Source organism: Chiloscyllium punctatum, chromosome 32 (genome assembly GCF_047496795.1).
Source record: "Chiloscyllium punctatum isolate Juve2018m chromosome 32, sChiPun1.3, whole genome shotgun sequence".
NCBI lineage: Eukaryota > Metazoa > Chordata > Chondrichthyes > Orectolobiformes > Hemiscylliidae > Chiloscyllium > Chiloscyllium punctatum.
The window spans coordinates 19778759-19805377 of NC_092770.1; the positions used below are offsets into that span (position 1 = coordinate 19778759).

General features: G+C 43.9%; 1 protein-coding gene across 1 annotated transcript in view; it reads left to right on the forward strand.

The window, feature by feature from the left end:
• dcn (decorin) overlaps positions 1 to 26619 on the forward strand; it is a 72505-nt gene that overhangs the window by 35399 nt on the left and 10487 nt on the right. Inside the window, exons 3-5 of the mRNA XM_072551828.1 lie at positions 6677 to 6789; positions 21085 to 21298; positions 26004 to 26117. Coding sequence (XP_072407929.1) covers positions 6677 to 6789; positions 21085 to 21298; positions 26004 to 26117 — 441 coding nt within the window. The remainder of the gene's footprint in view (positions 1 to 6676; positions 6790 to 21084; positions 21299 to 26003; positions 26118 to 26619) is intronic.

The following is a 26619-nucleotide window of genomic DNA, read 5'->3' on the forward strand; positions in this document are numbered from 1 at the left end:
ATCAAGGAAGATTTACAAGAATGATACCAGGAGTGAGGGATTTTAGATATAAGGAAAGACTAGAGAAATGGGAGTTAGAAATAGAGAAAAGTAAAGAGGTGGCCTTACTGAGGTGTTTAAAACTATGAAAAAATTTGAAAGAGTAAAATAGGATATTCTGTTTCCACTTGCTGGTATGTTGATAACTAGAGATCACAATTTCAAGATTGTCAGCAAGAGAGCTGGGAGTTAGAAGGAGAAACTTCTTTACTGAGAGACTGTTTAGGATTTGGAATGTGCTGCTGGGGAGAGTGATGGATGTGGATTCCAAAGGAGGTTTCAAAAGAGAGCAGGATATATAATTAAAAATGATGAATTTAGAGGCCTATTGGAGATGGAGCCGGAGAATGGGCCTAGCTAGGTAACTCTTTCAGGAGTCAGTACAGGGGCATGATTGTCAAATGGTGTCCTCCTGCACTGCAAAGTTCCATGATTCTGGATGGCAAGAGGCTTTTTCAAAGAGGTAAGTTTTAATGAGCATCTCAAAAGGAGGAAAGAGAGATAGGAGGTCAGAGAGCTGTGTGGAGGAAAATCCAGAGTATAGGGTTCTGACAGCTGAAAGCACAGAGCCAGTTTAGACTGAAGGAAATAGAGGGTCAATAGAGGGTCAGAATTGAAGGTGTGAGGATCAGCAATCACTGTTCCTATCCCCAGCTGGCTAACCAGTGGAAATAATTGTGCAACATTTACTTTCTCAAACATTCCGAAATTCAAAACCTTCTCTTTGATTTGATTGAGAGTGGCGTGGGTCAGAATATGACCCCTGTACTGATGAGGAAATGTGAGGTAGCTTCAGTTTGTGTCAACCAATAATGTCCTCGATGTGTGCTGGCCTTTTCTCCTTAAGTTTTTTCTTAACCGACAAACTGCTGTCTCTGGATTGAAAATGGAATGAAGGATGTGCAGAGACCAAAGTTGTGACTGTACAGCTCCTTTTTGATTAAATATTTTTGGTCATTTATTGAAATAGAGCTTATTCAAAATCAATCACCAGTAAATAATTAACAAACAGGAATCTCTATTATGTCAGAACTGAATGGTTTGCTCAATCATAACGTGAGAATATGTCAGCAGATATCCACCCAATTCTGTTGTACTATTTCATGGGATCTGCCCATTACTGGCAAGTCCAGCACGTTTTCACCCACCACAAATTTCTCTTGACATTGGATAGCTTACTCTGGTAATTTCAGAAGACAGTTAAGAGTTACATGTCACATGTAGGCTAGACCTGGTAAGTGAAGCAGATTTCCTTCTCAACAGGGCATTAGATGGATTTTTACAAAATTTAACATTGGTTATTGTTTGGCTAGCTTTTAATTCCAGACTTGAAGTCATAAAGTCAGAGAGATGTACAGCACAGAAACGGACTCTTCAGTCCAACTTGTCCATGCTGACCAGATGCCAGTCCCACCTGCCAGCACCCAGCCCATATCCCTCAAAATCATTCCGATTCATATACCCATCCAGATGCCTTTTAAATGTAGCCTCCACTACTTCCACTGACAGCTCATTCCATATACGTACCACCCTCTGAGTGAAAAGGTTGCCCCTTAGGTCTCTTTTATATCTTTTTCCTCTCACCCGAAACCTATGCCCTCTAATTCTGGACTCCCCGACCCCAGGGAAAATATTTTGTCTATTTATCCTATCCATGCCCATCATAATTTTGTAAACCTCTAGCTCAAATCCTCCAACCCTGGCAACATCCTTGTAAATCTTTTCTAAACCCTTTCAAGTTTCACAACATCCGTCCTATAGGAAGGAGACCAGAATTGCACGCAATATTCCAACAGTGACCTAATCAAAGTCCTGCAACATGACTTCCCAACTCCTGTATTCAATATTCTGACCAATACCATACGCCTTCTTCACTATCCTATGTATCTGTGACTCCACGTTCAAGGAGATATGAACCTGCACTCCAAGGTCTCTTTGCTCAACAACACTCCCTAGGGCCTTACCATTAAGTGTATAAGTCCTGCTAAGATTTGCTTTCCCAAAATGCGGCACCTCTCATTTATCTGAATTAAACTCTATCTGCCACTTCTCAGCCCATTGGTCCATCTGATCATGATCCTGTTGTAATCTGAAGTCACCTTCTTTGCTGTCCACTACACCTCCAATTTTGGTGTCATCTACAAAATTACTAACTATACCTCTTATGCTCACATCCAAATCATTTATATAAATGATGAAAAGTAGTGGACCCAGCACCGATCCTTGTGGTACTCCACTGGTCACAGGCCTCCAAACTGAAAAGCAACCCTCCACCATCACCCTCTGTCTTCTACCTTTCAGTCAGTTCTGTATCCAAATGGCTAGTTGTCCCTGTATTCCATGAGATCTAACCTTGCTAATCAGTCTCCTATGGGGAACCTTGTCTAGTAACTTACTGAAGTCCAGATAGATCACGTCTACTGCTCTGCCCTCATCAATCCTCTTTGCTACTCCTTCAAAAAACTCAATCAAGTTTGTGAGACATGATTTCCCACGCACAAAGCCACGTTGATTATCCCTAATCAGTCCTTGGCTTTTCAAATACATGTACATCCTGTTCCTCAGGATTCCCTCCAATAACTTGCCCACCACCGACATCAGGCTCACTGGTCTATAGTTCCCTGGCTTGTCCTTACCACCTTTCTTAACTAATGGTACCATGTTAGCCAACCTCCAGTCTTCCGGCACCTCACCTGTGACTATCGATGATACAAATATCTCAACAAAAGGCCCAGCAATCACTTCCCTACCTTCCCACAGATTTCTCGGGTACACCTGATCAGGTCCTGGGGATTTATCCACTTTTATGTGATTCGAGACATTCAGCACCTCCTCCTCTGTAATATGGACTTTATTGAATTTAATTGCCGCCACCTACCAAGGTAGAATTTGAATCCATGTTGCTAGAACATTAGCTTGGAGTTCTGGATTGCTAGCCAGAGATGATATCATTACCACCACCTTCCCCTATTCTTGCCAATTGTAGATCATTTGAGATAATTAAATCGAAAAAAATCTGAAGTTATATTCTCTGGAAAGGAAGATTGAAATTTTTAAAATGTTGAAGGGGATTGTTGAGTGGGGTGGTACGGTGGCTCAGTGGTTAGCACTACTGCCTCACCTTTCCCTTTCACAACTAGACCTGACTAGTTCCTGACCCAATTGCCAACCCACCCATCTGCCACCTTAACCTGCCCATCCTATTCACTTATCTTACCCACTGAAACCATTCACTTGTTCCTCCACTCACCCATTCACTGGCATTCAGATTGGACAGTGCCAGAGAAAGGAGGATGTTGCTTGTCTTTCCCCTGAATCTATAATACTATGATGGAGTTTTGCATGAAACTGTGGACTCTTCATCTCTGAAGATGTTTGCCAAGATTCGGGGAAGACAGTGATTTCCATTGCTTGTAAATCTGAGCAAGTACGTCCTCATGTGGGGAAGACCATAGCCAGAGGCCATCATACAAGCTAAGTCAACAATAAATCCAACTGGGAAGTCAGAAGAAGTTTCTCTACCCAAAGAGTGGTGAGAATGTGGAACTCGCTACAGAGGGATTGATGAAGTGAACAATACAGGTGCATTTAAGAGGAAGCTGGCCAAATGACTTGCTTCTATAGTGTACTATGTAAATGCAGTGAGGAATTCAGGTGAAACTTTGCTGTTCAAAGAGTGGTTAGCTACTACGGGGAGTAGTTAAGGTGTTAAATGTGTGCGTTTGAAGGAAAGTTAATTAATTACATAAAAATGAAAGAGATAGGAAGACATGCCAAATACGTGGGAGGAGTTTTATGTGAGGTACAAGCACTGACACTATTATCTAATTCATTCTTATGATGTGGTCATCACTGGTAAGTCTAACATTTACTGCCATCCTGAATTGCCTGCGAACCTAATGGCTTGTTTGGCCACAGCCAAGTTGTTCCAAAGGCCTATTTCTGTGCAGGAAGGTTTATTTTGTGCATTCAATGTTTTGTGCCTTCAATTAAACTAAATGTGTCTGTCAGTAATCTACTCGACCTTCAATCCTGGGGCTATGTTATCAGAGCATCTGTACCACATTAAGTGAATTACATGTTGCCATAAGAGGAACAATTTGCATTGGGATATGAGCTTTGCCTGTTTTAAGTTCCAAAGAGAAAAGGAAAGGTGGGGGCTGGGAAGAGACGCTAATTTGGTTCTTCAGATGAACAATTGTTTAATGAATATATATTCAGCAAAAGTGTTAGAGTGAGAGCAGCCACACGGCAGGACTCAAACAAATATTCACATCCAGCTCTGTGCACCAGCAAGTTACAAGGGACTGTTAGCTGTGCCTGTAGCTAAAATAAATCAAGGAATTCCAGTGATGTGTATCGTGAAATCAGATGTGGAGAAAATTGAAGCTGCAGAATTAGAATGCCTGAGGCTGTAATTTATTCCATTGACTAGTCTCCCCGTTCACATTGTTGAATAAATACCAATATCCTTCCTTCACACAAGGCTCTGAATTTCCTGTAACTGAATGGCATTGTTTTGGTGTAAGAGCAACTTTTACAGTAAAATAATCGGTCAGCAGCAATCCTGTTTAAACCCTCTGCTGCTTCTTTACATTGTTGATCCCTTTATGTTGCTAATGCACATTTGGGACTTATGAGAAAGATGTTTGGGAAATCACATCTCACAAACTTGATCAAGTTTTTTGAAGAAGTAACAAAGAGGATTGATGAGGGCAGAGTGGTGGATGTGATTTATATGGACTTCAGTAAGGTATTCGACAAGGTTTCCCCTTGGAAGACTGGTGAACAAGGTTAGATCTCATGGAATACAGGGAGAACTTGCCATTTGGACACAGAACTGGCTCAAAGGTAGAAGACAGAGGGTGGTGGTGGAGGGTTGGTTTTCAGTTTGGAGGCCTGTGACCAGTGGAGTGCCACAAGGATCGGTGTTGGGTCCTCTACTTTTTGTCATAGAGGTATAGTTAGTAAGTTTGCAGATGACACAAAAATTGGAGGTGTAGTGGACAGCGAAGAAGGTGACCTCAGATTACAATAGGATCTGGATCAGATGGGCCAATGGGCTGAGAAGTAGAAGATGGAGTTAAATTCATATAAATGTAAAGTGTTGCAATTTTGGGAAAGCAAATCTTAGCAGGACTTATACACTTAATGGTAAGGTCCTAGGGAGTGTTGCTGAACAAAGAGACCTTGAAAGTGGAGCGGCAGCAGGATAGGATTGTGAAGGAGGTGTTTGATATGCTTTCCTTTATTTGTCAGAATAATGAGTACAGGAGTTGGGAGGTCATTTTGCGGCTGCCCAGGACACTGGTTAGGCCACTGTTGGAATATTGCATGCAATTCTGGTCTCCTTTCTGTCAGAAAGATGTTGTGAAACTTGAAAGGGTTCAGAAAAGATTGACAAGGATGTTGCCAGGGTTGGAGGATTTGAACTATAAGGAGAAGCTGAATAGGCTGGGACTGTTTTCCCTGGAGCGTCAGAGGCTGAGGGGTGACCTTATAGAGGTTTACAAAATCATGAGCGTTATGGATAGGATAAATAGACAAAGTCTTTTCCCTTGGGTGGGGGAGTCCAGAACTCAAGGGCATAGGTTTAGAGTGAGAGGGGAAAGATATAAAAGAGACCTAAAGGGCAACTTTTTCACACAGAGAGTGGTACATGTATAGAATGAGCTGCCAGAGGAAGTGATGGAGGCTAGTACAATTGCAACATTTAAAAGGCATTTGGATGGGTACATGAATAGGAAAGGTTTGCAGGGATATGGGCCAGGTGCTGGCAGGTGGGACTAGTTTGGGTTGGGATATCTGGTTGACACGGATGGGTTGGACCAAAGGGTCTGCTTCCGTGCTGTACATCTTTATGACTCTATGACTGTACATATCTTGCATTGGTGGATGCAAGTGATTCCATGCTAATGCTTCAACAAAGAGCAGAGGGCTTTCCTCCATAGTTTCCCAGCCAACACTATTCCCTTATCCCAACAACATGAAAGAAAAGGCTGAATCATCTGGTCTAAATCACATTGTAGTTCAGACCGTAAGATATAGGAGCAGAATTAGGCCATTTGCTCCACCATTTGATCATGATCTGTGAGTACTTGCTCTGAATAAATTGTCTGCCTCAGTTCCTGCATTCCTGAACTCAGTTGATGCATTCAGGAGGACATTCGATGATTAAATAAACAGAAATAACATGCAGGATTATGGGAAATTGGTAGGGCGCCAGTATGTAGACATTATGGGCCGAATAGCCTTCTTTTGCCCCTTAGCAATTCTGTGATTACCAGGTATCTGCAATTCAAAACAATACTTCATTTTGTGTCAGCTCTGAAAATGTATTGCTGTAAAAGCGCAGCAGGTCAGGCAGCATCCAAGGAGCAGGAGAATCGACGTTTTGGGCATGAGCCCTTCTTCAGATGCCTGACCTGCTGCGTTTTTCCAGCAACACGTTTTCAGCTCTGATCTCCAGCATCTGCAGTCCTCACTTTCTCCTTCATTTTGTGTCAGCCTAGAATAAAGGCTGGAATTGGCAATTGTCTCTTTGAGGCGAGAGAACTACCACTTAAGCTGATGTAAGTTTTAAAAATGAAGTGCAGACATCCAAAAGTGACTTCTTTCAACTCTTCTTCTAAAACAGGTCTAACCACAGTGCCCAAGGACATTCCCAAAGATACTACACTGCTGGACCTGCAAAACAACAAGATCACAGAGATAAAAGAAAATGACTTCAAGAATCTAAGAAACCTTAATGTAAGCTACCTCTCACAACCTTGACTCCGGAGGTGGTCACTCATGCACAGAATTGCTTCATGATGTGCCCTGGCCAGCAGTAGTGTTGAGATCTTGATCCAGATCAAGGACTTGCCTCAGTGCAGTGACCCTCCCATGGTATGAGAGGGCTGCTAATCTGGGTGCTTTTCGGTCCCTGTGCTCCTCCTGCAAGGCCATCTGATGCTGGGATGGGGGGGGGAGAGGGCTAGGCTGGAGGAACAGCTTGAAGGGCCTGACCATAATGGAGCTGACAAATCCAAGCATGGCCAATGTGGGTGGTCAATCCCTCCTAAGGCTGTGCTTTATTATCCTTATTATGCCTGAGGCCTTCCTTCATCAATGGGCAGGGACAGACTGGAATGCTTTGAGGACAAAGGGATCAAAATGAAAACAGTTCAGTTTTTTTAAAGCTAATTTTGTCATTAATTAGAACTCCAATTTGTGCCAACCTAAACAGGATAGAGAAGTGCTTGTGTATCTTAGCTGATTAGTCAAACTGGCCTTACTAAGCAATGTTCGTACTGCAGTCCTTCTTTATTTCATTACATTTTGCCCGATCATGTGGTGGTTATGTTACAGCTAGAAATGTACAGACCCGATTCAGTATGTTCAAATCCCCCCCACAGTTGTGTGGAAATTTAAAGTGAGCTTTATAAAATACTGACACCAATAACACTGACCCATTAAGCTGAAATTTGTTGTTAAAAAAAAAAATTGGTTGACCACATCCTTCACTGAAGGAAGCCTGATCCTCTCCATTTGTTGAAGGGACTTGGGCATTGCTGGCCAAACTAGAAGGCCATTCAGCCCATCAAGCTCTTGGTTCTAGATGCCTCAACCAGGGGAAACATCTTACTTGCATCTACTCTATCGATCACTTTCAGTATTCTGTAAGTTTCGCTTAGATTTTCTCTCATCCTTCAAAACTCTAGAGTACAGGTCCAGTTTTCCCAATCTCACTTCACAGGTTAGCCCTGCCATCCCTGGAAGAAATCCCTGCAACGATATCTTTCCTGAGATAAGGAGACTGAAGCTCATTGGCTGGACCATCGTTTGCTGCCCGTCCCTAATTGCCCTTGCACCAAGCAGCTTGCTGGGTCATTTCTGGGGCAGTTAAGAGTCAACCTCACTGCTGTGAGTCTAGAATCACATGTTGGCCACACCTGTTGGTAAGGAAGACAGATTTACTTCCCTTAAGAACATTAGTCAAGCCGATAGGCTTTAATCACGATTGATAATAGCTGTTGTACTCATCATTTCAGAAACAAGCTTGAATTTTTAAAAACTGCATTTAAAATCCACCAGCTAGGATTTGAACCCACATTCCCAGAGCTTTATCCTGGACCCTCTGGACTACTAGTCCAAAGAGATTACCACTGGGTCATCCTTTTCAGTTTCCTGGGAGTTCCCATTCATGGCGAGGGGCAAGAATATTTGCTCTGGTATGTGCTGGGGTTGGGGGTGTGGGGGAATGTCAATTCACAACCAATTGTTTGACATCTCTGAAAGTTTTTTAATGCCTCCTAAATATCTCTAACAAGTTCCTTCTCACCGAAGTGCAAAGGGATCTGAAGCACCATTGTCTTATTGCAACCTTCTGTGTTCCACTCAGCCTCTGCTGACAAACACAGAACAATGTGGCCATGAGACATTCTCAAGCAGAGCCCACATTGTGAGTCACTGACTCAGGAATTTCTCTTTCCCTGCTCTCTTTCTGTCCTCTTGAACTCAGAGTAACCTTCTCCAATCAATAGAATTTCTGACCTGCCTGTTGGTTCTCGTGGAAGTTGCCATCCTGTCATTTAAATATATGAATGTGACTGAATGGGACGGGTTAAGGAACCCGAACAGGCCAAATTGGCTGAATGGCTTTCTCTGGTGCTGTAAGATTGGATAAAGTCTAGTGCAAGATGTAGGAGTAGCCAACATGTGGGTTCACCCTTAGACTATCCTATGAGGCAGTAAGTGGGCATGCATTGTGCAGTGATGTAGTATTGGAATAATTTCACCGCAATCCTTGAAGATTGGGTGACAAGGGGCAGCCCTTGGCCAGTGGAGGCCACTGAGTATCTAAGTGATGCCATTCAGATGGCTGCTGGGATTTAAAGCATTGATGGGAGAGGTTCGCACAAAGGGCCCAGGCTAATGGTTTTCTTTAGGTGGCAGCTGGCAGGCAGACAGGAGAGAGGAAGCCTCTATTAACCAATCATCTGAACCTATCGGAGATTCTAGTCAAGGTGCATTTTCCACCTCAGCCCACAACAACACCCATCCCATCAACCATAGGCTCCCCCTCTTTTCTGGTCTATTTATCTCAGCCCCCACACCCGATGCACTCCTGCATGTCTCCAGTCTTAGCTCACATTCAAGCTCTCATTGCAGTACTGTCAATGGGGCACACCTGATGACGCTGCCAGTGGTGCATAGTTGCTGGTCTATGATTAGCAGGCAGCTCTCTTCTGTGAGTTAGAGATTTGGAATCTTACAGGGAGTAACTTGCATCCTGTCTTCCCAAAGCCTGTCCACCATCGACAAGTCAGGTGTGTGATGGAATGTTCCCTACTTGCCTGGATGGGTGTAGTTCCAGGAACACGTAAGACACTTGACACCATCCAGGAACAAAGCAGCCCACTCAATTCAAATCACATCCACAAACATTCACTCCCTCCACCACTGATGCTCAGGAGCAGCAGTGTGTACGATGTAGAAGGTGTACTGCAGAAAATAACCAAGGATTCTTACAGAGCATCTTCCAAACCTATGACCATCTTGAAAGACAAGAGCAGCAGATATATGGGCACACCATCACCTGCAAGTTTCCCTCCAAGCCACTCACCATCCTGAGTTGGAAATATCACTCCAAAGTCTGTAACTCCCTCCCTAATGGCATTATGGGTCAACTTACACCAAACACACTGCAGTGGTTCAAAAAGGCAGCCCACCATGCTGGGTCAAAATCCTGTGACTCCCTTTTTAACGGAATTGTGGATCAACCTGCAGCAGCGGTTCAACAAGGCAGCTCACTACCAACTTCTCGACAGCAACTAGGCAATAAATGTTGGCCCAACCAGTGATACTCACAGCTCATGACAGAATTAAACAACGTCCCCAACAGTACCCTTCCACCGACACTCTCATTCGTTTGGCCGAACTGGTCCTCACCCTTAACAATTTCTCCTTCGAATCCTCCCACTTCCTCCAGACCAAAGGGGTGGCCATGGGCACACGTATGGGCCCCAGCTATGCCTGTCTCTTTGTTCGCTACGTAGAACAGTTGATCTTCTGTAATTATGCCAGCACCACTCCCCACCTCTTCCTCCGCTACATTGATGACTGCATTGGTGCCACCTCATGCTCCCACGAGGAGGTTGAGCAATTCATCAACTTCACCAACACATTCCACCCTGACCTTAAATTTACCTGGACCATCTCTGACACCTCCCTCCCCTTCCTGGACCTCTCCATGTCCATTAATGACAACCGACTTGACACTGACATTTTTTACAAACCCACCGACTCCCACAGCTACCTGGATTACACCTCTTCCCACCCTACCTCTTGCAAAAATGCCATCCTGTATTCCCAATTCTTCCGCCGTATCTGCTCCCAGAAGGACTCATTCCACCACAGAACACACCAGATGGCCTCCTTCTTTAAAGACTGCAATTTCCCTTCCCACATGGTTAAAGATGCCCTCCAATGCATCTCGTCCACATCCCGCACCTCCGCCCTCAGATCCCACCCTCCAACTGTAACAAGGACAGAACGCCCCTGGTGCTCACCTTCCACCTTACCAACCTTCGCATAAACCAAATCATCCGCCGACATTTCTGCCACATCCAAAAAGACTCCACCACCAGGGATATATTTCCCTCCTCACTCCTTTCCACCTTCCTCAAACACCGTTCCCTCTGTGACTACCTGGTCAGGTCCACGCCCCCCTACAACCCACCCTCCCATCCTGGCACCTTCCCCTGCCACCGCAGGAACTGTAAAACCTGCGCCCACACCTCCTCCCTCACCTCTATCCAAGGCCCTAAAGGAGCCTTCCACATCCATCAAAGTTTTACCTGCACATCCACTAATATCATTTATTGTATCCGTTGCTCCCGATGCGGTCTCCTCTACATTGGGAAGACTGGATGCCTCCTAGCAGAGTGCTTTAGGGAACATCTCTGAGACACCCGCACCAATAAACCACACCGCCCCGTGGCCCAACATTTCAACTTCCCCTCCCACTCTGCCGAGGACATGGAGGTCCTGAGCCTCCTTCACCGCCGCTCCCTCACCACCAGACGCCTGGAGGAAGAACACCTCATCTTTCGCCTTGGAACACTTCAACCCCAGAGCATCAATGTGGACTTCAACAGTTTCCTTATTTCCACTTCCCCCACCTCACCCTAGTTTCAAACTTCCAGCTCAGCACTGTCCCCATGACTTGTCCGGACTTGTCCGACCTGCCTCTCTCTTTTTCCACCTATCCACTCCACCCTCTCCTCCCTGACCTATCACCTTCATCCCCTCCCCCATTCACCCATTGTACTCTATGCTACTCTCTCCCCACCCCCACCCTCCTCTAGCTTATCTCTCCACGCTTCAGGCTCTCTGCCTTTATTCCTGATGAAGGGCTTTTGCCCGAAATGTCGATTTTGCTGCTCCTTGGATGCTGCCTGAACTGCTGTGCTCTTCCAGCACCACTAATCCAGAATTAAACAAAAGACTATGGGGTAGCTGTCTGGAGCAGGGGTATGCTCCCAGCTCCAGCTGGATATGGGGGTAAAGGAATTAAGGTGCTCCATTAAATGCAGCCTGAAAACCCTTTGCTCACTCACTCTAGATACTCTAGATCAGTGCACCGGTCACAATACAGATGCTGGTCCATTGTATCATTCACTAGCTTCACTGTCTGGTCCCTATACCTTCTTCTTTCCCTATAGACTTATATATTTTTTTCCCTAAAATCTTTGTACCTCGCATGTTGCCACTTATCTTGAAGTATTAAATATTTTCTGGCATCACTTCCCGACTCCAAGCTCTTGTCCAGTTACTGCCAACAGATTTATATTCTGTTATTAGTGCAAGTGGTCTGCAGAATCTGGCAGAAACTGGCCTTGAGGAATGATGATAATCATTATGGACACAAATCACATTTGTTTGATATGAGAACCTCTGCGGCTTCCAGTCACCTGCAATTCTAATCAGCAAAGCCATCAGGAGAGAAGACCAAATGAGTCAAATTCCCTTGTGTTTGGAAGAATGAGAGCTGATCTCATTGAAAAGCATGCAATTCTGATAGAGTTTGAAAAACTACAGGCTGAGAGGTTGGATCGAGATGTTAACATTCAGCATTTAAAAATCCACAATAAAGATTCTACCATTGAAAAAGGAATTGCTTCACTCCAATTGTTTGGAATTTTCTATTCATGAGAGCTGAGACTGCTCCGTCATTGAATGTAGTCAAGACAGGGGGTGATATTTTTGTGTCTTAAGTCATGTAGAGAAAGGGTCAGAATGGAGAGTTGAGGTAGAAGGCAAATGAAGATCACTGGCACAGCAGATTTGAGAGGCTTTCCAAAATAGGCTCCAATTTATCTCACAGAGTCATAGAGATTTTGCAGCACAAAAGAAAAGCCCTTCAGCCCATCATATCTGCACTGGTTATCAAGCATCCGTCTATGCCAATCCCATTTTCAAGCACTTAGCGTTTTTGCTATGATGTTTCAAGTGCTCATCTAAATACATCTTAAATTTGAAGAGTGGTCTCACCTCTATCACTTTTTCAGGCAGTAAGTTCTAGATGGTCACCATCCTCTAGGTGAAAATCTTCATCTTCAAATCCCCTCTACGTCCTGCTTTTTGCCTGTGGTTTTTCATCCTTCCACCACGTGGAAAAGTTTCTCCCTATCCACTGTGTAACTTAGTACATCTCTCTTAGTACATCTGTGCTGTAGGTTAATTGATTGAAAATTGATTAAGCCAAAGAATACAGGTTTTGTGGATTGAAACATTTGGCCTTTCTGTCTGCTGCAAGTATCTCAAATACGTATAAGGTGACTTGGTCAATGTGACAAAGTGCAGATTGCAATTGAGTTCCCAACTCGGATTTCAGGAGTTCCTGCCACCTGAACTTTAACTTTCAACCATTGTGCCCAGACAAGCAAACCCCCCCCCCCCACTTTCTCCAAACTTCATAACCGAAAAGGTAAAAGTGGTGAAATACTGGAGGAAAGTGTTCTTTTTCTGAATGCTGTATGACTTTTCACCTGGTTTTCAGTCATGGCTGCACTCGGGGATTAAATTTCAGTTTGTGGAATTTCCCGGGAAGTTGTAGGAAGTTTGACACCCTATCATCGCTAAACTAAAAACAGAAAGTGCTGGAAAAACTCTGCAGGTCTGGCAACACCTGTGGAGAGAGAAACAGAGTTAATGCTTTGCAATCCGAGGAAGAAGACTAAAAACGTTCATTCTGTTTCTCTCCGAGACCTGCTGAATATCTCCAGCATTTTCTGCTTTTGTTTCAGATCCCCAACATCTGGAGTATTTTGTTTTTATCAGAAGTTCTGAAATGTTAACTTTGCTCGGAGCCTGATCGAGAAAGCTGGTGTCTGGAAGAGGTGCGGTACCTATTGAGAGTCACACCTCGCCCAACTCTTGGCCTTGCTGTTAACCCCATTCTCCCATGTCACCCTCCATGTGGCCCTCTTCCACCATTGCTCACCCTGTGGCTTCAGATGAAGCTCCGAACTTGGACTTTGTGAGGAGGCAGGTAGCCTCACTTCTGCAGCACTTTCTGGGGACCTGAATCTTTGAGACTCACACTGAAGACAAGTTAAATGTCTCAGTGACTCTTATTTTGGTTGGCTCTTCTTAAAAAAAGTGTGTCAAGGCTCTAAACCCAGCAGGAAAGTCACTCCCCACTAATATAACCATTAAATCCAACCCATAATCTATGAAATGCATACACTTCCTCTGACACCATCTCTTGAGGAGCAGCTTAATTTTTGATGCCCCCATTTCAAAGCTTGCTCAACATTGAGGCAATAAATGTGTTCAAACATTCAAAAGTAAAAATATAGCAGTAGACCATTCAGCCCTTTGAACTTGTTTCATCATTCAAGGTGACTGTTAATGATCTTCTAACTCAAATGACATACTTGCACTCTGTTCCCACATCCCTTTAACCTCTCGAAATCTATCTCTTTCTTAAGCATTTTCAATGTCTTATCTCCACAGCCTCCAGTGGTAGAGAATTCAATAAATTAGCCATCCTCTGAGTGAAGAAATTGCCCCTTGTGGTACTCCTACCCTATACCCTAACACAGTGAACAATGTTCCCTTTCAGCTGGGCAAATGTGTGCACTGTTCAGAGGTTGCAACATGTTGGCTTCTGAATCTATATGTGCACCTCAGAGCTGTGCACAGTGGCAGGAAATGGGACAGCGCATGTTGACTGTGAGCCCTTCTTCTGGATCCGTTTCAGAGACAACACCTTTGTTGCAACTGCTGTCTGTCCAGCCTGACCGTGTTTCAGTGAGAGCTGATCCCAGTCTTTCACATCCCGGCACAGACTCAGTTCTAAGGTCCTTTAGGGAAGGAAGTCTGCCATCTTCGCCTGGTTTAGTCACGAGACCCACAACATTGTGGTTGAATGCTAATTTCTCTCTGAAATGAGCAAACAGTGACTTCTAACATATGATGGCCTTGTTGGCAACTTCCACAATCCATACAAGAATAAAACTAAATTGAGCCTATTAGTCCTCATGCGCCAAATATATCATCCCAGGAATCACAGAAAATAAATGCAAGAGTAGGCCCTTCAGCCCTTTGAGCCTGATCAGGTGATCATCCAACTCAGTATTCTGTTCCCACTTTCTCCCCATACCTTTTGATCCCTTGACCCAAATCTACCTTCTTGAAAACATTCAGTCTTTTGGTCTCAACCACTTTCTGTGATGGAGAATTCCATAGACTCACCACTCACCACTCTCTAGGTGAAGATATTTCTCCCCATCTTCAGGCCTTGAATATGAGGGATGAGGACATTTGAAACTACTCGAGGATTGCTTTGTTGGCCAATTATTTTATAATTCCTTAAACAAATTAATTTGAGTCCCTTGTTGTCTGAACTTCTGTAGTGAGGTGACCTGACCTTAAGTAAAGTCAACCTTTAGTATTTATTTCCATCTAAAATAAAATGCTCTGTAAACAAATTTAATTATTTGTCAATTTTGCTCATTTATTATCACTCTGATTAAGAAGTTTGTGAGCTTGACTTCCACTTCAGGATATAAGCCCACAATTTAAACTTGGGGCCCCTGCACAGTACAAAGGCTTCTGTTGCATTGCCAGAGGTGCTTTTTCTCAGATAAGCTGTTAAACAAAGTCCCCAAGCAGTTGCCCAGGTAAATCTAAAAGGTCCCATGCCTCTTCAAACCAAGGAACAGCAGAGGAATTATTTCTGGGTATCCTGGCCAAGCGTTATCCCTCAATTAACATCAGTAAAATTGATTAGAGTCATTGAGATAATACAGCACGATAACGGACCTTTCAATCCAACTCATCCGTGCCAACCAGATATCCTAAATTAACCTAGTCCCATTTACCAGCATTTGGCCCATATCTCTCTAAACTCTTCCTACTCATATACACATCCAGATGCCTTTTAAATGTTGGTGTTATACCCACCTCCACCACTTCCACTGGCAGGTCATTCCATACACACACCACCCTCTGCGTGAAAAAGTTGCCCTTTAGGCCCCGTTTAGATTGCTTGCCTCTCACCTTAAACACATGCCCTCGAGTTTTGGACTCCTCCTTTCCCCCGCCTCCCCCCAAGGCTTTTCGCCCTACCTATGTCCCTCATGATTTTAAAACCTCTATAAGGTCACCTCTCAGCCTCCGACACCGCAGGAAAAATAGCCCAAGACTGCTCTGCCTCTTCCTATAGCTCAAACCCTCAAACCCTGGCAATAACTTTGTAAATCTTTGCTGAATCCTTTCGAGTTTATCGGTTACTGTCGCATTGCTGTTTGTGGAAGCTTCCTGTGTGTGAACTGGCTGCTGTATTCTTACATTACAACAGTGATTGTACCTCAAAAACACTGTAGAGGCTGTAACACCCTTTGAGATATCTCACAAAGGGAGTTTCTTAGGCCAATTATACATGAACAGAACAAGAACATAAGAATTAGGAGCAGGAGTAGGCTGTCTGGCCCTTCAAACCTGCTCTGCAATTCAATAAAATCATGGCTGATCTTTTCATGGACTCAGATCCACTTACTTGTGCTCTCACCATATCCTTTAATTCCTTTATTGTTCAAAAAAGCATCTACCTTAGCTTTAAAAACTTTTACTGAAGTAGCGTCAACTACTTCACTTGACAAGGAATTCTATAGCTTAACAGCCCTCTGGATGAAGAAGTTCCTTCTCAATTCAGTCCTAAATCTGTTCCCTCTAATTTTGAGGCTATGTCCTCTTGTCCTACTTTCACCTACTAGTGGAAACATCCTCTCTACTTTAATCTCATCTATTTCCTTCAAAATTTTATGTTTCTATAAGATTCTCCTCATTCTTAATTCTAATGAATATAATCCCAGTCTATTCAGTCTCTCCTCATAAGCCAACCCCCTTAAATCCAGAATCAACCTAGTGAACCCTCTCTGCACCCCCTCCAGTGCCAGTACATCCTTTCTCCAGTAAGGAGACCAAAACTGTGCACAGTACTCCAGGTGTGGCCTCACCAGCGCCCTAAACAGCTGCAATGTAACCACTCTGTTTTTAAACTCAATCCCTTAGCAACGAAGGACAAAATCCATTTGCCTTCCTAATTACTTCTTGTCCCTGCAGACCAGCCTTCTGTGGTTCATGCACAAATTCACCCAGGTCCCTCTGCATAGCAGCATTCTGCAACTTTTTACCATTCAAGTAATAAACCTTCTTACTGTTACTCCTACCAAAATGGATGACTTCATATTGTATCCCTTCTGCCAGACCTTTGCCCATTCACTCAAAGTATCTCTGCAAAGTTTTCCAGTCCTCTGCACACTTTGCTCTGCCACTCACCTTTAGTGTCATGTGAAATCTTTGACACACTACACATGGTCCCCAACTCCAAATCATCGACATAATTTGGGAATAATTGCAGTCCCAACACTGATGCATAAGGCACACTACTGGTCACTGATTGCCAGACAGAATAGCACTCATTTATCCCCACTCTTTGCTTCAGAAACTATACTGAAAGCTGTTGACCATAATCTCTGGCCAGGACACAACCTAAGAACAATTTAATGACTGTAATTTTCCTCATTTACTTGCAGCAACATGGTGGCCCTAATAAATTTCAGATGAGACTACATTCACTGGTTTCCTCTGTGGTTCATAAAGATCACAAGCGCAATGCTCAAAAGCATTGGTACTGGGGAGAAAGTCCAAAACCTCCAATCTGCTGTATTGCACTAATCCAGGCTTTGTTTAAATTAGAGATTTAGTTAAGGACAAAAAAAAACAGAAATCGAAAGATCCGGCATTCATTTTTATTCCAATATTATACTATTAGAAACTTCCTTTATTTCAGACAGAGAGGTGGGAACCATACTGTTTTTTTTTGGAAAAAAATACAAGAGACAATAAAGTACTATTTAGAATTTTAAAATTAGGTTTTACTGTCGCATGTACTCAAGTACATCAGTGCAGGAGTACATGAAATGTGTACAATGTTGCCATACAAGGCACCATCTTAGGTATAAAGTACCCAGGTACAAATCTGAGGTACTAAAATAGATTAGGTACAAAAATAAAGAAATAAAGAAAAAAGTTATAAACTCTAAATTACAGTTCATCATAGTATAAATTCGGAAGATAAAGAAATAAAGTTAATAGATAAATGTTACAGTTCTTCTATAGACTGCAGTTTCTTGACACCGTGGGCTTTATTCATGTGGTCTCACTCTCCCATCAGTACTGGGCCCAAGATCTGTGACAGGCTGACCGCACTGGGCCCCAGTCCACTGGCCAACCCCTCTGGGTCCCAAGCCTGTCAGCTGCTCTGCTCCGGCCAGCCAATTGCTGACCACCTCACTCTGCACTGGCCTGCCAACTGCTGGCTGTCCTTGTTAGTTTGGGCCTACTGATAGCTGGCTGTCCCAATCTGCTTTGGCCTGCTGACCGCTGGCTGCCTCGCTTAGTTCAGGCTTACTGACTGCTGGCCATCCCGTCCTACCCTACCCTGCCAACCAGTGGCTGCCCCATTCGATTCGGGGCCTACTGACTGCTGGCCACCCTGCTCCGCTCCAACTCTGCCGTGGCCTGCTCCATACCGGCCCACTGTCCCGCTCTGAGCCCTCAGCTGCTGCAGTGCTGCCGCTCCCTTCACAAGCCAAGGTAAGTTAAAAGAAAGCACTAAAAAAATTAAAAAGGAAAAGGAAAATAACGAAAAATAAAAGGGGAGCAGGTATAAAGGACGAGCCCTGGGCTGGGCCTGGACGCTGTCTACTCTGCTGCTGCCCTATTCTGAATGGCAGTAGTTTAGTTTGGGAAACATGATCAACATGGATGAATTGGAATCTATGGTGGTATGGAAGATGCAACATATATTTTTATGCAGCACTCTGATCAGGCAGTTGGAGAAAGCCAATTAACAGACTGAGTTTTGTTTTCAATTGTACAGAAATCTAAAGCACAGAAAGAGGCCATTTAGTGAATCAGGTCTATATTGGTGTTTATATATCCACTGGTCTTCTTCTAGTCGTATTTTCATAATCTTCAAATCCTACCTTCACAATCTTCTGTTCCTTTCTCCCATATGTTTATCCACTTCACCATAAAATGTATTATAGCTGTTTGCCGTAGTTTCTTTATGAAGTAGCAAGTTTCTAACCACAGTCAGGGAGTGAGAGCAGTTTCTCCTGAATTCCTTAACATATTTGTTAGTGATTATCTTTTGTTTACAGCACCTAGTTTTGAACACCCCAAAAAATGGAAACAGCAACCCACCCAGTCTCCTTCAATAGCACTGTAATATATACCACCCAGAAAGGCAAGGGCAGCAGAGACATAAGAGCACTACCACCACATGCAGGTTCCTACCCCATTCCTTGTACAATAGCATCATTCCTGCTGGGTCAAAATCCTGGAACCACAGCCCTAACAGCATTAGGGGGTTACTACTTCCCAAGGACTGCAGTTCAAGAAGGCAGCTCACCACCAACTTTCTCAAGAGATGGGCAATAATTGTTGAGCTAGCCAGTGATGTCCACATCCCTTGAATGAAAAACAAACTTTGGTCAAGATCTGTCATTCCAAGTACTTCCATAATTTTGAAGAATTCTATCAGAGCCCTTAGCCTTCTGTTATCTAGAGAAAAGGGCTACAGTCTGACCAGTCTGCCTGACATGCTTTGGTTCTGGTCTTATCCATGTGAATATCTCTTTTGCATCTTCTCTGGTTCCTTTATATCCTTGATGTAACTTTGAGACCAGGGCTGGGTGACCTAACCAAGATTCAGTGTATGTTCAAAAGTTAATGTGCTACTTGCTGCTCAAGTATGGGTTTGACGTACATGTATGGTTATAATTTCTTGGGCACTCAGGCCCTGATTTTGAAGGCTGTGGTGCTATTTTTATATATTATGTTGTATATAAACCGTATAAATGATATGTTCAGAGGCAAGCAGAATTAACATCAGCACAAGGCTATGAAAAGTCATCAAGCTGGAACATTGAGCAGCATTTAACTGAGGCATTGGTGCGCTCGCGCATCAGCTTGATTGGCAAACGTTCCACGCTACCATCTTCAGATGAACCATGTGCTACTTAAGCTGATGGACCAGCAGCAGGCTTTCCCTGGGATCAAAGGAACCCCGCACCAGTTGGAGAAGTCTCATTAGTCAGAGCTCAGCAGCTGTCATGGTGCTGATAGGTGCCAAGGAGGTATAGTGGCTGATAACAGCATTGCATCCGGAGAGGTCAAGAATCAGTGTTTGATCCTAGGTTGAAAGGAGGTTACAGAAGAGGGTCACGGGGAAGGATGGGCTGGCAAAATGGCCAGATGATGGGTCTCCACAGGAACTCCCTTTCTGGTGCTGGGTCACTCAATCAGGCCCTGAGTGCCTGACAACAGATGAAAATGGAACCCCTACCTAATGAAGAAGCGGTGCTCTGAACGCTAGTGCTTCCAAATAAACCTGTTGGATTATAACCTAGTGTTGTGTGATTTTTAACATGGAGGTGGCACGGTGGCAGGGGGCGGCACGATGGCACAGTGGTTAGCACTGCTGTCTCACAGCGCCAGAGACCTGGGTTCAATTCCTGCCTCAAGCGACTGACTGAGTGGAGTTTGCACATTCTCCCTGTGTCTACCGGGTGCTCCGGTTTCCTCCCACAGTCCAAAAAATGTGCAGGTGAGGTGAATTGGCCATGCTAAATTGCCCGTAGTGTTAGGCGAAGGAGTAAATGTCGGGGAATGGGTCTGGGTGGGTTGCGCTTCGGCGGGTCGGTGTGGACTTGTTGGGCCGAAGAGCCTGTTTCCACACTGTAATTAATCTAATCAAACCCCTACAATAGAGATAAAGGCCATTCAGCCCATCAAGTCTGCACTAATTCACCAAAGAGCATCCCATCCTATACCCACAACACCATATTTCCCAAGGCTAATCCACCAACCTGCACCATGCTGGAGACTGCTGGGCAAATTTAGCACCCAGCCTGGACACCTTTGAATTGCTCTGGGAGAAATCCAGAGCATCCAGCCGAACCCCATGCAGACATGGGGGAGAATGTGCAAACACCACACATTCATCCAAGATAGAACTGAACCTGTATCAAGGCACTGTGAGGCAGCAGTACTAACCACTGAGCTACTGTTGCTACCCAACACCCTGCATAGGAGACTGCTGTGGATAAGCTATTTGCTCCTCCCAGCAGGCAGGATGATGCAGTTTCGTGGGTATTAATTGGTTGAATAAACTCCTCTGTTAGTAATGGGATGGGAAGGGTTGGGAGGTATCCTGGTTCAGGCTTCATTTTGTTGGGGGCTGGAAGGTGACAGGGTTCCCACCTGCTGTGCTTCCACCTGATGAATTACCTCCTTCTGGCACAAAACCTGCCTTGTAAGATGGTATTAACTTCCCCTCCATTAACTAGGTTTCTCTGCTCACACGCTGAGGTTTTCCTGAATCTTCTCCTGTTTCGAGTGTAAAGTGTCTGTTGTATCTTGACAATTTGTGGTGGTTGCAAGCTGACGTTGAATGGGGTGGGGGGCTTCTTTCTTTTGCAGGCTCTGATCCTGGTGAACAACAAAATCGGCACAGTGCATCCCAAGGCCTTCGCACCCCTGGTGAAGTTGCAGAGACTTTACTTGTCCAAGAACCTGCTGAAAGAAATCCCAGTCAACATGCCCTCATCACTGCATGAACTTCGCATCCATGAGAATGAAATCACCAAAGTGAAGAAGAATGCATTTGACAATCTATCGCAAGTGTACGCCTTAGGTATATCTTACTGCCTCCCTGAACCCCGAGATTTGACACGACACCAAGCCAATTCTAGTGAACCACCTCCTCCTTTCATTGGCACTGAATGTATTCCCTTCTGTTGATGATGATGGTTAAAAGGTTGGGAGTGGTTAAGGGATGGTTAACCCTCTGCCACATTGCAGGAATTCTATCAAACTCTTACTGTTTGGTTTTAACTCATGGAATCATAGAGGTATACAGCATGGAAACAGAGACAGTCCAACTCGCCCAAGCTGACCAGATATCCTAAATTAACCTAGTCCCATTTGCCAGCACTTGGCCTATATTCCTCTAAACCCTTCCTATTCATGTACCCATGCAGATGCCTTTTAAATGTTGCAATTTTACTGGCCTCCACCACTTCCTCTGGTAGCTCATTCCATGCAAGCACTACCCTTTGTGTGAAAAAGTTGCCCCTTAGGTCTCTTTTAAATCTTTGCCCTCTCATTCTAAACCTATGACCTCTAGTTCTGGACTCCCCCACCCCAGGGAAAAGACCTTGTCTACTTACCCTCTCCATGGCCCTCATGATTTTATAAACGCCTCAGATCAGTGATTAAAAGTCACGAGACTACCTGCAACAGGATTCCAAATAGGCGCTCCCAGTTGGTCTGCATTCCAAACTGGGAATGCAGATCGGTAAAATATACTAATCACCTCCCACCCCCGCCACCCCCCCACCCACCCCCCCACCCCCACCCCGTACCCGCGGGGGATACATTCTAAGTTCTACTGCAGATGCCCAAAACCACAGATAGTAACAAACCCATTCATTTAAATGGGAAATTTATCTCCCCGGCAGCCTCTGGTCCCTGGGTTTGGAACTTTCCATGTAATATGTTCGGGCTGCGGTAAACCACGGGTGACTGAAACCATGGTAACTGGACCCACGGATACAGGGGTCACCCTGTAATCCCATTGGAATCTCATTGAAACATAAAAACCTCGAAACTAGGAGCATGAGTAGGCCACCTGGCTGTCCAAGCCTGCTCTGCCAAACAATATGATCATATCTGATCATCCAACTCTAAGCCTGTTCCTACTTCTCCCCATACGTTTTGATTCTTGTAGCCCCAAGTGCCACATCTAACTCCTTCTTGAAATCATACGTTTTGCCGTCGACTGCTTTCTGTGGTCATAGATTCTGCAGGCTCACCATTCTCTGGATGTAGAAATTTCTCTTCATCTCAGTCCTAAATGGTTTACCTCATTAATCCTGTGATCCCTGGTTCTGGACTCCCATGCCTTCAGGAACATCTTTCCTGCATCAGCCAGTCTAGCCCTGTTAGCATTTTGTAGGTTTCTATGAGATTACCCCTTATTTGTCTAAACCCGAATGAATATAATCCTGCTTCAACTACTCCTTGTACATCAACTCTACCATCTCAGGAGGTATTGTATTGTATTGTATGTATGTATGCACTCTGAAACTGTTCTGTATTCAGTAAGATCTCTTTCAAGGTCATTTCTGTGCTTGTTGTACTTGGAGAGGAAGCATGTTAAGAAGGCATACAGTGTGTTAGCTTTTATTTGGAGAGGGATTGAGTTTTGGAACCATGGGTTCATGCTGCAGCTTTACAAAACTGGTGCGGCCACATTTGGAACATTGCTTACAGTTCTGGTCACTTTGGAAGCTTTGGAAAGGGTTCAGAGGAGATTTCTAGGATGTTTCCTGGAATGGAGGGAAGGTCTTACGAGGAAAGGCTGATGGACTTGAGGCTGTTTTCATTAGACAGAAGAAGGTTGAGAAGCGATTTAATTGAGACTGAAAAGATAGTCAGAGGGTCAAATAGGTTGGACTGAAAGCCTTTTTCCTCAGATGGCAATGGCTAGCACAAGAGGACATAGCTTTAAATTGAAGGGTGATAGATGTAGGACAGGTGTCAGAGAGTAGTAGGGTTGTGGAATGCACTGCCTGTAACAGTAGCAGACCCGCCAACATTAAATGGTCATTGGATGGGCATATGGATGAGAATGGAATGAGAATGGAATAGCGTAGGTTAGATGGGCTTCAGATTGGTTCCACAGGTTGGTGCTGTAATGTTCTATGTTCTATGTGGTGTCCACTGACACACTCAAGGCCTTCTGTGGCTGGTGGATACAACAGTGAGTTGAGTACATTAGGAGAAAGAGAGGACTGCAGATGCTGGAGATCAGAGTCAAAACGTGTGCTGGAAAAGCAGCATCCGAGGAGCAGGAAAGTTGCCATTTTGGGCAAAAGCTCTTCATCTGCTTATGCTCAAAATATTGACTCTCCTGCTCCTTGGATGCTGCCTGACCAGTTGTGCTTTTCCAGCACCTGACGTTTTGGCTTGATTACATTAGGAATTACTAATAAAGACACATTAATTTATCTGGTTAATTTAAGTGTTGAATATTGGTTCACATTAACATGTCCTTTAAGGCTGCTGGCACCTTTTTCATTTGGCTTATTTGGTTCAATTTGTTTTTATTTGATTTAATCTGATTAATTGTTAAATGTGTGATTTTAAAAAAAATTCAATAAGATCATGACTGATTGGAGTCTTAACCCCATAAAGCCTTGACTCCTTTATCTGTCAAAAGTCTATTGAATTCTGTCTTAAGTAATTTCAATAATCCAGCCTTTGCTGTTTCCAGGGGAAAGAGAACTTCACAGACTAACAACCCACTGAGAGAAACATATTCTCCTCCCTACCTTAAAAGGGAGACTTGTTGTTGTGAAACAGAGTCTCTGGTGCAGAAGGCATCATTCTCCCAATAGCAACTCTATCACAATCTCGCATGTTTCAAAATAAACTGTTTAAAGGAATTTTTAAACATAGTTTCATTCTCTATACCCCCAATGCCAAGTAATATTCCAACTGCCTCTGTTTGAGGGTAAAAACAATGACTGCAGATGCTGGAAACCAGGTTCTGGATTAGTGGTGCTGGAAGAGCACAGCAGTTCAGGCAGCATCCAAGGAGTTTTGAAATCGACGTTTCGGGCAAAAGCCCTTCATCAGGAATCGCCCGAAACGTCGATTTCAAAGCTCCTTGGATGCTGCCTGAACTGCTGTGCTCTTCCAGCACCACTCATCCAGAATCTGTTTGAGGGTAAGTATAATGAAAGTGAACTCCCACACTGCTGTCCCTGAGTATGGTGCATGGTGGACTGGATACATTATGGCAAGCCCCAAAGTGGGAGTGGAGTCCAATCTTAAAGGCAGGGGTTGGAAGTTTTTCCATTGAACTGCTTGAACCCAGCCTGGTCTCACCAGCCAGCTAGTGGAAGAGTTTCCTTGCATTAAGGAATGACCACCCACTTAGGGATTGTTAATAACATCTGTCTCATCACTTCTCGTTCTCCTCCTCTCCAAAATAAAAACAGTCTTCCTCATAACTCAGCCATTCTACATTCAGTGCCATCAGCCACAACCTGACTCCTCCACTGTCTTTCTGTGGATAGAAGAGTTAAGAAATAAATTAATTTTGAGCTAAATGAAAGGCAGAAGAACCTCAAGGAGCTGAATGGCCTTCTCACTCCCCTACAATCCTACATCATGGAATTAAGGTTTTTATGTTTTTTTAATTCATTCGTGGGATGGGGGCGTTGCTGGCTAGGCCAGTATTTATTGCCCCTTCCTAATTGTCCAGAGGGCATTTAAGAGTCAATCACATTGCTGTGGGTCTAGAGTTACATGTAGGCCAGACCAGGTAAGGATAGCAGGTTCCTTCCCTGATGGACATTAATGAATCAGATGGATTTTTCCGAGAATAGACAATGGATTCATGGTCATCATTAGACTCTTAATTTCAGATTTTTTTTTGTTGAAATCAAATCCTATCACCTGCTTTGGCAGGATTCAGACCCAGGTTCCCAGAATATTACCTAGGTCTCTGGATTAAAGACCCAATGGTAATACCATAATGCCATTGCCCCTCGTTATGGTACATTGGTCCATTGTGTCCTCAATGTTGGTTCATTTTCACCAAGTCAAAATACAAAGCATATTTGGATATAGTTCCTTATATTAAAACTGAACCTTCTGGTTCTTTAAACAAATTATATAATTGGAATGTGCTGCCTGAACAAGTGATGGAAGTAGATAAAATAGGGAATCTTACAGGGCTGTAAGGTATAAATAAAGGTGGCCATGATATAGTGGTAATGACACTACACTGGTATCCATGCTAACAGTGTGGAAACATACCTTTGAATCCCATCCTGGCAAATAGTGAAACTTTGAGATGGTACAGTGGCTCAGTGGTTCACATTGTACCCAAGTTTGATTCCACTGGGTAACTGTCTGTGTGGAATTTGAACATTGTTTGCATGCGTTTCTATTCGGTGCTCTGGTTTCCTCCCACTGTCCAAAATTGGAGTGACCATGCTAAGTTGTCCCATAGTGTCTAGAGATGTGCAGATTATGTGAGTCAGCATGGAAGATATGGGAATAGGGTGAGAATAGGTGGGCAGTGTTCAGAAGCTCAGTGCAAACTAGATGGGGCAAACAGCCTCTTTCTGCACTAGAGGGATTCTATATCTGAGAGAAAGGGGAAATTTGAAGGGCTGTCAAGAAATAATCAGAGGAATAGGACTAATTCACTCAGGTTTTCAATGTTCTGTCACAGGATTATTGGGCTGAGTGGTCTCCTTCTGTGTTGTAAGACACGGTGATCCTAACATTCCTTTTCATTTTCTTCACCTCTAACCCAACAGAAATGGGCAGCAACCCTTTGAAAAATTCAGGTATTGACGGTGGTGCCTTCAATGGATTGAAAAAGCTTTCTTTCATTCGACTGTCGGATGCAGCCCTCACAGCTATTCCCAAAGGTAATGTGCAAGTTTAGCAGTTCAGATCGCAAAGAAACCCCTTTGCTGAGCACGGTGGGACATGTGCATCTTGCCAGACCCACACTGAGCTTGTGGTATGGCAAGCCGTAGGTGTGTCTGTTATCCATTAAGGACTTTGGCAAATCAATCAGAATTTATTAAGCTATGACCACCATTGAAGCTGGCATTGTTCTTCCTTAACTCAGATCAGACTGGGGTGGGGAGTTCATCGTGCTGAAACAAAAGGATACATCTCTTTAATAATGTAAATCGGGAGAGGCTGTTAACAGCAGCAGGAAATGGATAACTGGAGAATATAGATTTAAAATCATTGGCAAAAGTACCAAAGTGGGAGATAAGGAGAATATTTACATTCATATCAAGTTCTGGTGAACTGCAGTTTTGTTCTGTTTATTCAAATGATGTTGGCATTGCTAGCATTTATTGCCCATCTCTAATTAGCCTTGAGAAAGTTAGTCCATGATTCAAAACAAACCATTTC